Source organism: Oncorhynchus mykiss, chromosome 17 (assembly GCF_013265735.2).
Source record: "Oncorhynchus mykiss isolate Arlee chromosome 17, USDA_OmykA_1.1, whole genome shotgun sequence".
Lineage (NCBI taxonomy): Eukaryota > Metazoa > Chordata > Actinopteri > Salmoniformes > Salmonidae > Oncorhynchus > Oncorhynchus mykiss.
In genome coordinates, this window is record NC_048581.1 from 65,538,643 (window position 1) to 65,553,510 (window position 14,868).

At 42.0% G+C, this 14,868-nt stretch overlaps 1 protein-coding gene and 1 long non-coding RNA gene across 2 annotated transcripts in view; one reads left to right on the top strand and one right to left on the bottom strand.

Annotated features, from left to right (window-relative positions):
* Window positions 1-1,071, bottom strand: part of LOC110494409 (H-2 class II histocompatibility antigen, A-U alpha chain) — a 5,277-nt gene extending 4,206 nt beyond the window's left edge. Inside the window, exon 1 of the mRNA XM_036950450.1 lies at window positions 915-1,071. Coding sequence (XP_036806345.1) covers window positions 915-993 — 79 coding nt within the window. The 5' untranslated portion in view covers window positions 994-1,071. The remainder of the gene's footprint in view (window positions 1-914) is intronic.
* LOC118940487 overlaps window positions 1-14,015 on the top strand; it is a 28,959-nt gene extending 14,944 nt beyond the window's left edge. Inside the window, exons 2-3 of the long non-coding RNA XR_005037053.1 lie at window positions 4,207-4,211; window positions 13,553-14,015. This is a non-coding gene — a long non-coding RNA (uncharacterized LOC118940487). The remainder of the gene's footprint in view (window positions 1-4,206; window positions 4,212-13,552) is intronic.
* Window positions 14,016-14,868: the final 853 nt, after the last annotated feature.

A 14,868-nucleotide genomic window follows, 5' to 3' on the forward strand; every position in this document is an offset into this window, starting at 1 on the left:
CTATAACCCAAACACCATCCTGCCCCTGGTCTAACCCTATAACCCAAACACCATCCTGCCCCTGGTCTAACCCTCTAACCCAAACACAATCCTGTCCCTGGTCTAACCCTATAACCCAAACATCATCCTGTCCCTGGTCTAACCCGATAACCCAAACACCATCCTGTCCCTGGTCTAACCCTATAACCCAAACACCATCCTGCCCCTGGTCTAACCCTCTAACCCAAACACAATCCTGTCCCTGGTCTAACCCTATAACCCAAACATCATCCTGTCCCTGGTCTAACCCTATAACCCAAACACAATCCTGTCCCTGGTCTAACCCTATAACCCAAACATCATCCTGTCCCTGGTCTAACCCTATAACCCAAACACCATCCTGTCCCTGGTCTAACCCTATAACCCAAACACCACCCTGTCCCTGGTCTAACCCTATAACCCAAACACCATCCTGTCCCTGGTCTAACCCTCTAACCCAAACACCATCCTGTCCCTGGTCTAACCCTATAACCCAAATACCATCCTGGTCACACCCTATAACCCAAACACCATCCTGTCCCTGGTCTAACCCTGTAACCCAAACACCATCCTGTCCCTGGTCTAACCCTATAACCCAAACACCATCCTGGTCTAACCCTATACCCCAAACACCATCCTGGTCTAACCCTATAACCCAAACACCATCCTGTCCCTGGTCTAACCCTCTAACCCAAACACCATCCTGTCCCTGGTTTAACACCTAACATGTAACAAACTGGTGCATCAATAGTCCCTAACCAAGGAGTTTCACTAATGTGTTAATTTCAGTCACAGTGGTCAATATTATCCATTTTAAACATTACAAGCTCTTGAAACACGTTTTTGGTTATATAATATATTTTATTTCCATCATCAACTGAACACTATCTACTTACCTTTGTCTTCTGCATACACCTGACAGCAGAGGATGAGGACAATCATAGAGGTCTTCATGTTCAGACAACAGAGAGACATTCAGGAGGACTGTACTGTACAGTTAGTTAGTTACCTTCTGACTGGTGTGAACCTTCACTGGAGGGATTCAACTTGTTTCTCTAAGTGCAGCAGCTTCCTGAACAATAGGACCAATCAGGTCACTTGTTTCATCCTTACTCAGCTGTAACTAGGTAGACACCGTCACCCACATTTCTGTTTAGGCTTTGAGAATCTTCCTACCCAGATTAAGTACACAGACATATATTGTATTATGTTTTAGATTGATTGTAAACAAATAAATTACAAGTAGTATACTGTAGTCGACTGAACCACATTCTCTACGACATTTCACTCAGGGTCACAGCACCAGTGTGACTGGCCCAGTATCAGCCCTGGTTGGCTGAGACCTGATGACTTGGCTCCTAAAGCTAATGCAGTCTACCTCAGCAGGTTAACATGGTATTGAGACGAGCAGATAACATGACAGATACTGACAGTCAGTTGTAAATATGTGTAGAGCTTCCAGCACATTTTACAGGTGACAGTATGATATCACTTGACAGAAAATAAAACACTCCCAAACTGTTAAAGGCCCCCAAAGAGACTTTGTGACCATCTTTACAGTGAATCCCTGTGACTGGTCCACTTCACATCTCAGACCACAGAGTTAAACAACCTGCTGAAAACACTCTAACAGCTCGAACAACAGATTTGCTGTTGAGTGTTTAATTGCTAATTACTATGAATGAGACATTTGTGGCACAAGAGAAGGATAGGAAGAAGCTTGTAGTCCTCATATAAAGACTACTGAAATATTATCTGTGTACTGATAGTAGAAGTAGGAGGTACTGAATAAAGGTACTGAATAACGGTAATGAATAAAGGTACTGAATAACGGTAATGAATAAAGGTAATGAATAAAGGTCATGAATAAAGGTCATGAATAACGGTACTGAATAAAGGTACTGAATAAAGGTACTGAATAAAGGTACTGAATAACGGTACTGAATAAAGGTACTGAATAAAGGTCCTGAATAAAGGTACTGAATAAAGGTACTGAATAACGGTACTGAATAAATGTACTGAATAAAGGTACTGAATAAAGGTACTGAATAACAGTAATGAATAAAGGTCATGAATAAAGGTACTGAATAAAGGTCATGAATAACGGTACTGAATAAAGGTACTGAATAAAGGTACTGAATAACGGTACTGAATAAAGGTACTGAATAATGGTACTGAATAAAGGTACTGAATAAAGGTACTGAATAACGGTACTGAATAAAGGTACTGAATAACGGTACTGAATAACGGTACTGAATAAAGGTCATGAATAACGGTACTGAATAAAGGTACTGAATAACGGTAAGGAATAACGGTACTGAATAACGGTACTGAATAAAGGTAATGAATAACGATAATGAATAACGGCACTGAATAGCGGTAATGAATAACGTTACCGAATAACGGTCCTGAATAAAGGTACTGAATAAAGGTACTGAATAAAGGTCATGATTAAAGGTACTGAATAAAGGTACTGAATAACAGTAATGAATAACGGTACTGAATAAAGGTACTGAATAAAGGTACTGAATAAAGGTACTGAATAATGGTACTGAATAAAGGTACTGAATAAAGGTAATGAATAAAGGTACTGAATAACGGTACTGAATAAAGGTACTGAATAAAGGTACTGAATAAAGGTACTGAATAATGGTACTGAATAAAGGTACTGAATAAAGGTAATGAATAAAGGTACTGAATAAAGGTACTGAATAAAGGTACTGAATAAAGGTAATGAATAAAGGTACTGAATAAAGGCATCATGAACTACTAAGTAGATAGAGAGAGCATTAACCATTAAACCATAGAAAGCCAGTTTGTCCAGATAAACCAGTCTAGAAAAGTCCTGAACCTTCTGAAGTTCCATTTTATAATTCTGAACCAATAGATAAAGAAAGACAGCTTTCTCACCAGTTACTAGGCAGAGACCTGAGTGTAGTCCCATCGGTGTCCCAGCTGGAACTACACGCTCCCCCTAGTAACTGATGAGAAAGCTTTGATTTGAGTGAGACATTTGTGACACAAGGGAAGGATATGAAGAAACTTGTAGTCCTCATATAAAGACTACTGAAGGTTTCTCTGTGTACTGGTAGTAGAAGTAGCTGAACTGTCAATCAAATACTGAATGTAATAAACACTGACCTTTATAATATTGTTTCTTTGTAATATTTACAATGTTGTCAACTTTAAGTACAATTTCACCTCAAATGTCACATTATTTTTGGTAAAACAATGACAAGACCAAGTATGTCTCTGTGTGTGTGTGTGTGTGTGTGTGTGTGTGTGTGTGTATGTGTGTGTGTGTGTGTGTGTGTGTGTGTGTGTGTGTGTGTGTGTGTGTGTGTGTGTGTGTGAAGATTATGATTCTGCTTTGCAGGTATTGTTTAATAATGTGTATTTTAATGTGTTTATGGATATGTAGCTTAATGTGTATATTGTATTTTCATGTGTATTGTGATTTAAAATACCATGTTAACCCACTGAGCTAAAGCCAATGCATCATCTCTGGAAGATAACACAAGTCATCGGTCTCAACCAGGGTTTGATACCGGGTCAGTCACATTGGTGCTGTGACCAGGATCACAGTTGATTAACAGCTGCAGTGGCTGTTATGGGAGATGAGGTGGTCAAGGTTCATGAAGTAAATCAGTGTATTAACCATTAAACAGGGATGATAACAGCAGGTAGTGTATTTGAAATGATCCCCTTGTAAAATCCCAATATACCTCCAGATTTGAAACCTAATCCTGATATGGTGAAACGTGGACAAAACATGTAATGGACCTTTGTGTCCATCAGGGGAGATTGTGGTCACCCTGCCTCAGCCTCAGTGTTCACTGTCTGCTGTGTTTCATTCCCTCACCCTGTTCAATAGGAATACACCTCTCCCTGGCAACAACAAGCGTGATGGGACTTTCCAAACCACGGCCTTTGAATAGGGGAAGTGTAAACAACCAGGTCTCTAGTCTGAACACAGAATGAGGGTTGGAATGAAGAAGAAGTGACCACTGAATAGAAACACTAGTGGTGTTAGAGCAGGGGCTGCACAGCTCCTGTCATTGAGGAACGCATACCACTGTCATGGAACAATGTAAAACCGGCAGGACAGTGGAGAACTGAGATTTAGACCAATACATTCTAGACATTGACCAAAGGGCATCACACTTTGAGTTGTAACATTTCAAATAGGGCAGGTTTTGACCAATTAAATACTGACTGTAGTTCATCAACAATACATTTCTCATCCAGGTTAAAGGGTGTCAGAGAGAGCAGCCTGGGGTCTGTAGATGAGGGAGAACAGGCCCCCAGCAATTCATTAGCCACTGGGTGTTTACTGTATGTATGTAGGGTCGGCCTACCCTGAATAGTTGGATGAAACACTGATTTAATATCACAGTTTTGCAGCGTGTGTCTTCTCTCTGGCTTCCTCATGCTGGGGCACATAACAATGAGGTCACTAAACACTCAGAGGTTGTTTCCTTATTTTTATTCAACAATTAAGAGACCAATGTCTAACATCCAGATTAGTCCTATTAAGGTGAGCAGATAACACGACAGGTACTGACGACAGGTACTACACGACAGGGACTGACACGACAGGGACTGACACGACAGGTACTACATGACAGGTACTGACACGACAGGTACTACACGACAGGTACTGACACTGTAAATTGTAAAAACAAGTAGTAAATGCACATCCATCAGATTTAGCAGGTGCAGGACATACTAGGTTCGAGTTGAGGGGGTATGTCGAGGTTCGCCAGACCCCTTGTCAGAAAAAAGGGCAAACAGCATATCCCTTGTTAGCTTAACAATTTGAAGGGGAAGAAATGGATCACAATTATACCTAAGAGTCTAAATGTAATTAGCATAATGTCATTAATGCTGAGTGTCAAGCACAGACACATCTGGTCCAAGACTTCAAACTCCCACCCTTTTAATCTCAGGGCGGACATTCTAACCACCAGGCCACTGTGTTGGGTTGGTAACCAGCATATTAACTAGTTCACACGACAGACAGGAATTTATAGACACACGTAAGGCATCAATAATCAATCATGAACATCCGATTCTCATCCTTAATGAAGTAAGATGCTTAATTAAATTGATACTTGATTGTTCATATAAATTATAATTGTATAACATATTTGTTAGTGAAATAACATAATATTCTCCATTGAGTTGAAGGAAATTAGCTTCAAAACAAACAGCAAAAAACCCAGGGCCCTGCATTAAACAGAACCAACTTCTGGTAAAATATTTAACGTATCTCAAGTAACAATAAATCAATTACACCCAAATGCTCCGGTCAGCATTTTTGCCTCCAACCTTGACAACATCACATTTGCCACACATCTGTTGAACTTATTTGGTCTTTCACAATAGCTAATGTAAGTTAGTGGAACAATTCTCACTAATAGGGTAATTAGTGTGCTTGTGTCAGGAAGAACATTACTGTTACTCTACATACTTCTTCTAGTAATGCTCTTCTTCCAAGTTTTGATGGTACAACTTGTTTGAAACTGTCCTGTACAGAGTTGTACGTCATAAACATGAGAGTCATTCAAACCAAGTTGTCAAGTTTTGAATGTTCATTCAACGTTCAAAGCATCCTGAATACACCTGACTATTGTAAATAAATCCCTCCTGGTCATAGGACAGAGCTTCCCAGGAGTCCTTGGAATTGACCAATTATCATTTGACAAAAAATAAAACACTTCCACACTGTTAAAGGCCCCCAAAGAGCCGAGTTTGGGACCATCTTTACAGATAAGAGTTTGGGACCATCTTTACAGATCAGAGTGTGGGACCATCTTTACAGAGCAGAGTTTGGGACCATCTTTACAGAGCAGAGTTTGGGACCATCTTTACAGAGCAGAGTTTGGGACCATCTTTACAGATCAGAGTGTGGGACCATCTTTACAGATCAGAGTTTGGGACCATCTTTACAGATCAGAGTGTGGGACCATCTTTACAGAGCAGAGTTTGGGACCATCTTTACAGAGCAGAGTTTGGGACCATCTTTACAGATCAGAGTGTGGGACCATCTTTACAGAGCAGAGTTTGGGACCATCTTTACAGAGCAGAGTTTGGGACCATCTTTACTGATCAGAGCTTGGGACCATCTTTACTGATCAGAGTGTGGGACCATCTTTACAGAGCAGAGTTTGGGACCATCTTTACTGATCAGAGTGTGGGACCATCTTTACAGATCAGAGTGTGGGACCATCTTTACAGAGCAGAGTTTGGGACCATCTTTACAGAGCAGAGTTTGGGACCATCTTTACAGATCAGAGTGTGGGACCATCTTTACAGAGCAGAGTTTGGGACCATCTTTACAGAGCAGAGTTTGGGACCATCTTTACTGATCAGAGCTTGGGACCATCTTTACAGAGCAGAGTTTGGGACCATCTTTACAGAGCAGAGTTTGGGACCATCTTTACAGAGCAGAGTTTGGGACCATCTTTACAGATCAGAGTTTGGGACCATCTTTACTGATCAGAGCTTGGGACCATCTTTACAGAGCAGAGTTTGGGACCATCTTTACAGATCAGAGTGTGGGACCATCTTTACTGATCAGAGCTTGGGACCATCTTTACTGATCAGAGCTTGGGACCATCTTTACTGATCAGAGCTTGGGACCATCTTTACAGAGCAGAGTTTGGGACCATCTTTACAGAGCAGAGTTTGGGACCATCTTTACAGAGCAGAGTTTGGGACCATCTTTACTGATCAGAGCTTGGGACCATCTTTACAGAGCAGAGTTTGGGACCATCTTTACAGATCAGAGTTTGGGACCATCTTTACAGAGCAGAGTTTGGGACCATCTTTACAGATCAGAGTTTGGGACCATCTTTACAGAGCAGAGTTTGGGACCATCTTTACAGTGAATACCTGTGAGTGCTCCAGTTCACAGCTCTGATAACAGCGTGAAATAACCTTCTTAGACAAACCAGTCTGGAAAAGAGGTCCCAATGCTCTGAAACCACTCGTACAGATTAACCAACAGATTTTCTGTTCTACTCTTTATCAGTAGTTACTAGGGGAAAGCTTTGCTTTGAAAGAGATGTTTGGTACAAGAGAAGGATAGGAAGAAGCTTGTAGTACTAGTAGACAGACTACTGAAAGTTTCTGGTTACTGGTAGTAGAAGTAGAAGTTGGACATCATGACAATGGACATCATGAACGACGAAGTGGATAGAGAGAGCATGAATCATTAAATCATAGAAAGCCAGTTTGTCCAGACAAACCAGCCTAGAAAGGTCCTGAACCTTCTGAAGTTCCATTATATAAATCTGAACCACTAGAAAAATGGAAGGTAATGTTCTCATAAGGAGTGATTTCAGTGGGAACAGAAATTGAATTTGAATTCAATATTTTTGAATTTGTAATGCACAAATTTAACTTGTCAGACACATTCTTCAATTTCAGTTCTCTAATTTCAGATTCAAAACAATATCCTGGTACTTTTCAGGTAGATGAGGACAGATTGAAGGTAGAGGAGGACAAATAGAAGGTAGAAGAGGACCGATTAAAGGTAGAGGAGGACAGAATGAAGGAGAACAGATAGAAGGTAGAGCAGGACAGATATAAGGTAGAGGAGGACAGATAGAAGGTAGAGGAGGACAGATAGAAGGTAGATGGGGACAGATATAAGGTAGAGGAGGACAGATAGAAGGTAGAGGAGGACAGATAGAAGGTAGAGGAGGACAGATAGAAGGTAGAGGAGGACAGATAGAAGGAGAACAGATAGAAGGTAGAGGAGGACAGATAGAAGGTAGAGGAGGACAGAAGGTAGAGGAGGACAGATTGAAGGTAGAGGAGGACAGATAGAAGGTAGAGGAGGACAGATAGAAGGTAGAGGAAGACAGAAGGTAGAGGAGGACAGAACGAAGGTAGATGAGGACAGATAGAAGGAGGACATATTGAAAGTAGAAGAGGACAGATAGAAGGTAGAGGAGAACAGATAGAAAGAGAACAGATAGAAGGTAGAGGAGGACAGATATAAGGTAGATGGGGACAGATAGAAGGTAGATGGGGACAGATAGAAGGTAGAGGAGGACAGATTGAAGATTGAGGAGGACAGATAGAAGGTAGAGGAGAACAGATAGAAGGAGAACAGATAGAAGGTAGAGGAGGACAGATAGAAGGAGAACAGATTGAAGGTAGAGGAGGACCGATAGAAGAAGGACCGATTGAAGGTAGAGGAAGACAGATAGAAGGTAGAGGAGGACAGATAGAGGGTAGAGGAAAACAGACAGAAGGTAGAGGAAGACAGAAGGTAGAGGAGGACAGATTGAAGGTAGAGGAGGACAGATAAAAGGAGAACAGATAGAAGGTAGAGGAGAACAGATAGAAGGAGGACATATTGAAAGTAGAGGAGGACAGATTGAAGGTAGATGAAGACACATAGAAGGTAGAGGAGGACAGATTGAAGGTAGAGGAAGACAGAAGGTAGAGGAGGACAGATTGAAGGTAGAGGAGGACAGATAGAAGGTAGAGGAGGACAGATAGAAGGTAGAGGAGGACAGATAAAAGGAGAACAGATAGAAGGCAGAGGAGAACAGATAGAAGGAGGACATATTGAAAGTAGAGGAGGACAGATTAAAGGTAGAGGAGGACAGATAGAAGATAGAGGAGGACAGATAGAAGGTAGAGGAGGGCAGATTGAAGGTAGAGGAAGACAGATAGAAGGTAGCGGAGGACATATTGAAGGTAGAGGAGGACAGATAGAAGGTAGAGGAGGACAGATAGCAGATAGAAGGGGGACATATTGAAAGTAGAGGAGGACAGATTGAAGGTAGATGAGAACAGATAGAAGGTAGAGGAGAACAGATAAAAGGAGGACAGATAAAAGGTAGAGGAGGACAGAGAGAAGGTAGAGGAGGACAGATAGAAGGAAGAGGAGGACAGATTGAAGGTAGAGGAGGACAGATAGAAGGAGGACAGATAAAAGGTAGAGGAGGACAGAGAGAAGGTAGAGGAGAACAGATGGAAAGAGGACAGATAGAAGGAGGATACATTGCAGGTAGAGGAGGACAGATAGAAGGTAGAGGAGGACAGATAGAAGGAGGACAGTTAGAGGAGGACAGTTAGAAGGTAGAGGAGAACAGATAAAAGGAGAACAGATAGAAGGTAGAGAACGACAGATTGAAGGTAGAGGAGGACAGATAGGAGGAGGACAGATTGAAGGTAGAGAACAACAGATTGAAGGTAGAGGAGGGCAGATAGAAGGAGGACAGATTGAAGGTAGAGAATGACAGATTGAAGGTAGAGGAGGACAGATAGAAGGTAGAGGACAGATTGAAGGTAGCGAACGACAGATTGAAGGTAGAGGAGGACAGATAGAAGGTAGAGGAGGACAGATAGAAGGTAGAGGAGGACAGATTGAAGGTAGAGGAGAAAAGATAGAAGGTATAGGAGGACAGATAGAAGGTAGAGGAGGACAGATAGAAGGTAGCGGAGAAAAGATAGAAGTAGAGGAGGACAGATAGAAGATAGAGGAGGACAGATAGATGGTAAAGGAGGACAGATAGATGGTAGAGGAGAACAGATGGAAGGTAGAGGAGGACAGATTGAAGGTAGAGGAGGATAGGTTGAAGGAGGACAGATTGAAGGTAGAGGAGGACAGATAGAAGGAGGACAGATTGAAGGTAGAGGAGGACAGATAGAAGGTAGAGGAGGACATATAGAAGGTAGAGGAGGACAGATAGAAAGTAGAGGAGGACAGATTGAAGGTAGAGGAGGACAGATAGAATGTAGAGGAGGACAGATTGAAGGTAGAGGAGGACAGATTGAAGGTAGAGGAGGACAGATAGAAGGTAGAGGAGGACAGATTGAAGGTAGAGGAGGACAGATTGAAGGTAGAGGAGGACAGATTGAAGGTAGAGGAGGACAGATAGAAGGTAGAGGAGGATCGATTGAAGGTAGCGGAGGACAGATAGAAGGTAGAGGAGGACAGATAAAAGGTAGAGGAGGACAGATAATAGGAATCACTGTGGTAAACAGAAGCTAGCAGTACCAATGGAGTGTTTTCTGGTGGTTTCTGAAGCCAACGTGGCATGTTGTCTGTCTGTAGCGTTTGAACCATTTGGGCTTTAAGCTGTTTAATTCCTGAAAGCTGAGACTCTCTGAAATAGGTACAGAACACATTAGGAGGATGTGTGACAACAACAAAAATACAGTTTGGCCCCGATAAGAATATGTTGAATATCTCTGTGTAGCAGAACCTGGGGAGAGGTCACTGTTAGGGACCGGAGCCAGGGGGGCTTCAGGGGACAGAGGCTCAGTGAGGCAGAGTAAACTGTTTAAACTCAGGGTTTTATTACATAACTTGTACTAACTAGGCTGAGTGCATGTTTGCTGAACTCTGGACATTGTATATGGTAATGAGTTATAGATGTTACAGTCTTCATCATTATTAAATCATTGTTTTCTTTAGTATTTTTCAGACAACATACAACAACCCTAAAAGCACCAACAGGCCAATGATCTCTGGATAGAGTTACAGATATGACAAACTCTTTAAAGACTTGATCAGAGTGTAGTTGTCACACACACACACACACACACACACACACACACAACAAAAAGCACAACTTGTTTTACTGTAAAATAGCATTGTATCTGGTCAAACACATTTTTTACCAAAAGTTTACGAAAGTTTGTCAACAGGCTGATTGGTTAGCTATTTGAGCCAGTAAAGGGGGCTTTACTATCTTTAGGTAGGGGAATAACTTTTCCTTCCCTCCAGGCCTGAGGGAACACACTTTATAGTAATAGTCATTGTTGATAGACAACAATCATTGTTTCACCTCTTCACACTGACTTTACGGAATTCAAAATGACAATGCTTGTCTTTCATAATTTGGTCAGATATACTTGAATGTGTAGTGTCTGTGTTTGTTTGCTAAATTTGCCAATGAAAAAAATATTAAAGTAGTTGGTAATATCAGTGGATTTAGTGATGAATGAGCATCTGATTCAATGAATGATGGAGCAGAGTTGACCTTTTTGCTAAAAAGTTAGGGAATACATTCTGAAGGTGGGAATACATTCTGAAGGTGTGAATACATTCTGAAGGTGTGAATACATTCTGAAGGTGTGAATACATTCTGAAGGTGTGAATACATTCTGAAGGTGTGAATACATTCTGAAGGTGGGAATACATTCTGAAGGTGGGAATACATTCTGAAGGTGTGAATACATTCTGAAGGTGGGAATACGTTCTGAAGGTGGGAATACATTCTGAAGGTGGGAATACATTCTGAAGGTGGGAATACATTCTGAAGGTGGGAATACGTTCTGAAGGTGGGAATACATTCTGAAGGTGGGAATACGTTCTGCAGGTGGGAATACATTCTGAAGGTGTGAATACATTCTGAAGGTGGGAATACATTCTGAAGGTGTGAATACATTCTGAAGGTGGGAATACATTCTGAAGGTGTGAATACATTCTGAAGGTGGGAATACATTCTGAAGGTGGGAATACATTCTGAAGGTGGGAATACATTCTGAAGGTGGGAATACATTCTGAAGGTGGGAATACATTCTGAAGGTGGGAATACATTCTGAAGGTGGGAATACATTCTGAAGGTGGGAATACATTCTGAAGTTGGGAATACATTCTGAAGGTGGGAATACGTTCTGAAGGTGCTGTAACTTGTAAACACCACAAGAGTGAAGTTCAACTGTCGTACCCCATCAGAACCCAGCATGTAAACTTGTTTTACTCTGTTGTTTGTAAACAATGTAATTGTAAACAAACATTGTATTTGGATGGCCAGTCCTTGCAATCATAGCTCTGTCTATGAATTTGAGTGTTTGCATTTCTCCAGGTCAATCCCTCAGATTTTTATAATAACAGAGGTGGGGTGGCCGCTTTGTCATTGTTACAATTAAGGACTCGAGCTTTAAGATAAACATTTTGTAATAACCTACATTAGAACCATGTCCTCCCTGAGCCTCTGTACCCTGAGACCCCTCCCTACCTCCAGGCTCAAACCCGACACCCCAACCTGAGCACGCCGTTCTGCACCTCCCACCCTGAGAGAAATATGCCTGAGGCAGTTTGGGAAATCACCTGGCATTTCCAGCTTTAGGCTACAGGTTATTAAAACATAACTGCATTGCTCCATCCCACTATTCATGGTAGGCCTACCCTAAATACATACACCAATACCTAATGTGCAATTGAATTAATTATTCATAAAGAAATGCTTGTCTGTTGCATCAAATGTGAGTGCATTTTATAGGCCTGTCCTCCCTCATCTACAGACCCCAGGCTGCTCTCTCTGGCACCCTTTAACCTGGATGAGAAATGCATTGTTGATGAACTACAGGCAGTATTTAATTGGTCAAAACCTGCTATAGTTTAAATGTTACAACTCAAAGTATGATGCCTTTTGGTCAATGTCTTGAATGCAACAGTTTATATTCTACAGGAGACCTGAAAAACTCTTACTCATTCTCTAACCCTCATCCTCCAACCCTCATCCTGGCTTCAGACCAGAGATGTGGTTGTTTACACTTCCCCTTTTTAAAGGACTTGGTTTGGAAAGTCCCATCACTCTCCTGTTTCAGTTCAGCCAATAGGAAAATTAAATTCAGAGTTGTTCTCAATGTATCACCTGTTGCCAGGGAGAGGTGTAATTATAGGGTGAGATAATGAATCACAGCAGACTATAGAGGACACTGAGGTTGAGGCAGGAGGACCACAGTCTCCCTCTGGTGGACAGAAGGGTTCATTACAACTACATGTTGGTTCATTTCCTTCATATAAAATCCCCAGGTTTTCACTATAAGGTTGAAATCTGGGGTTACGTTGGGATTTCAAATCCTACCGCTTTCTCAATTCATCACAGATTCAGCTTCCATGTTCTGTTTCCTAACGGTTGATAAACTAATTTACTTAATGAACCTTGATTTACAACTAAAGTGATGTTTAAAATGTTAAAATGTAGAATCAATGCACTGCTGCAGTGAAGTCATTTTAGTTTGATTTACCCACTGTTCAGCCAATGGCAGAAGGAGAGCCTGTATGGACGCATCACTTGTTGTCAAGGAAAGTTTCCTTTTCAGGTTCAAGTAGAGGTGTCCTATGCATACCAATGTAGAATGAATAGTTCACTAAAATGTCCTTACAGATAGTGCCTGACCTGTACAGGTGTGCAGACAAATATAGCAGAGGTAGTTAACTGAATTATGCCTTAAAAAGATGAGTAAACAACTTGTCTGAGACCTGTAAACCAACATACCTAGTCTGGTACACACTTGTTCAAGGTCACCGTCATTTTACCCCAGATACCAAGAAAACATCAAACCCAACCTTAGTAAACAGAGACACTGAATCATGACATGTTTAATTGTTTATTGAAAAGCTTGTACCAAATTAAAGGTGTGTAAAATATGTCCCAGTTAAATAGGAGACCTGAAACCACAACCATGACAGAGCAGAAAATGAGCTGAAAGCTCAGCTGAAATCAACCATATAACATCGTATCAATGAGATATGAAGGAGGTTGCTTTCCAGGGGTGTGATGTCAGTACAGGGGTGTGATGTCAGGACAGGGGTGTGATGTCAGGACAGGGGTGTGATGTCAGGACAGGGGTGTGATGTCAGGACAGGGGTGTGAAGTCAGTACAGGGGTGTGATGTCAGTACAGGGGTGTGATGTCAGTACAGGGGTGTGATGTCAATACAGGGGTGTGATGTCAGTACAGGGGTGTGATGTCAGTACAGGGGTGTGATGTCAGGACAGGGGTGTGATGTCAGTACAGGGGTGTGATGTCAGTACAGGGGTGTGATGTCAGTACAGGGGTGTGATGTCAGTACAGGGGTGGGATGTCAGTACAGGGGTGTGATGTCAGGACAGGGGTGTGATGTCAATACAGGGGTGTGATGTCAGGGAAGGGGTGTGATGTCAGGACAGGGGTGTGATGTCAGGACAGGGGTGTGATGTCAGGACAGGGGTGTGATGTCAGTACAGGGGTGTGATGACAGGGGTGTGATGTCAGTACAGGGGTGTGATGTCAGTACAGGGGTGTGATGTCAATACAGGGGTGTGATGTCAATACAGGGGTGTGATGTCAATACAGGGGTGTGATGTCAGTACAGGGGTGTGATGTCAGTACAGGGGGACATTTAAAGTCTAAAACATGAAGAAATGAAAACAGCAGTATTACCACACACAAAATTTTAACCATTTACTGAACATATTCCATAACAAGCAAGAACATCTCATTTGGGATCCATTTCTGCAGCAGACACAGCAATGTGCCTTCAAGCCTGAAAATATAGTAAACAGGTATTAGTAGTGAGACATCAAATGGCTATAATGACATATTTAACATCAGCCATTGTAACTGGTCTTTAGGCAGAATAGAGTATCACCTTGTTGATACTAGAGCACCCCTGTTATAGGAGAGAGAGACAGAGAAATAGAAAGAGACAGAGAGAGAGAGACAGAGAGAGACAGAGAGAGAGAGAGACAGAGAGAGAAACGGAGAAATAGAGATAGAGAGAGAGAAAGAGAGAGAGAGAGACAGAGAGAGCGAGACAGAGAGAGAAACGGAGAAATAGAGATAGAGAAAGAGAGAGAGAGAGAGAGAGAGAGACAGAGAGAGAGAGAGACAGAGAGAGACAGAGAGAGAAACAGAGACATAGAGAGAGAGACAGAGAGAGAAACAGAGAGAGAGAGAGAGAGAGAGACAGGGAGAGAGACAGGGAGAGAGACAGGGAGAGAGACAGGGAGAGAGACAGGGAGAGAGAGAGAGAGAGACAGACAGACAGACAGAGAGACAGAGAGAGAGACAGAGAGAGAGGGACAGAGAGAGACAGAGAGAGAGA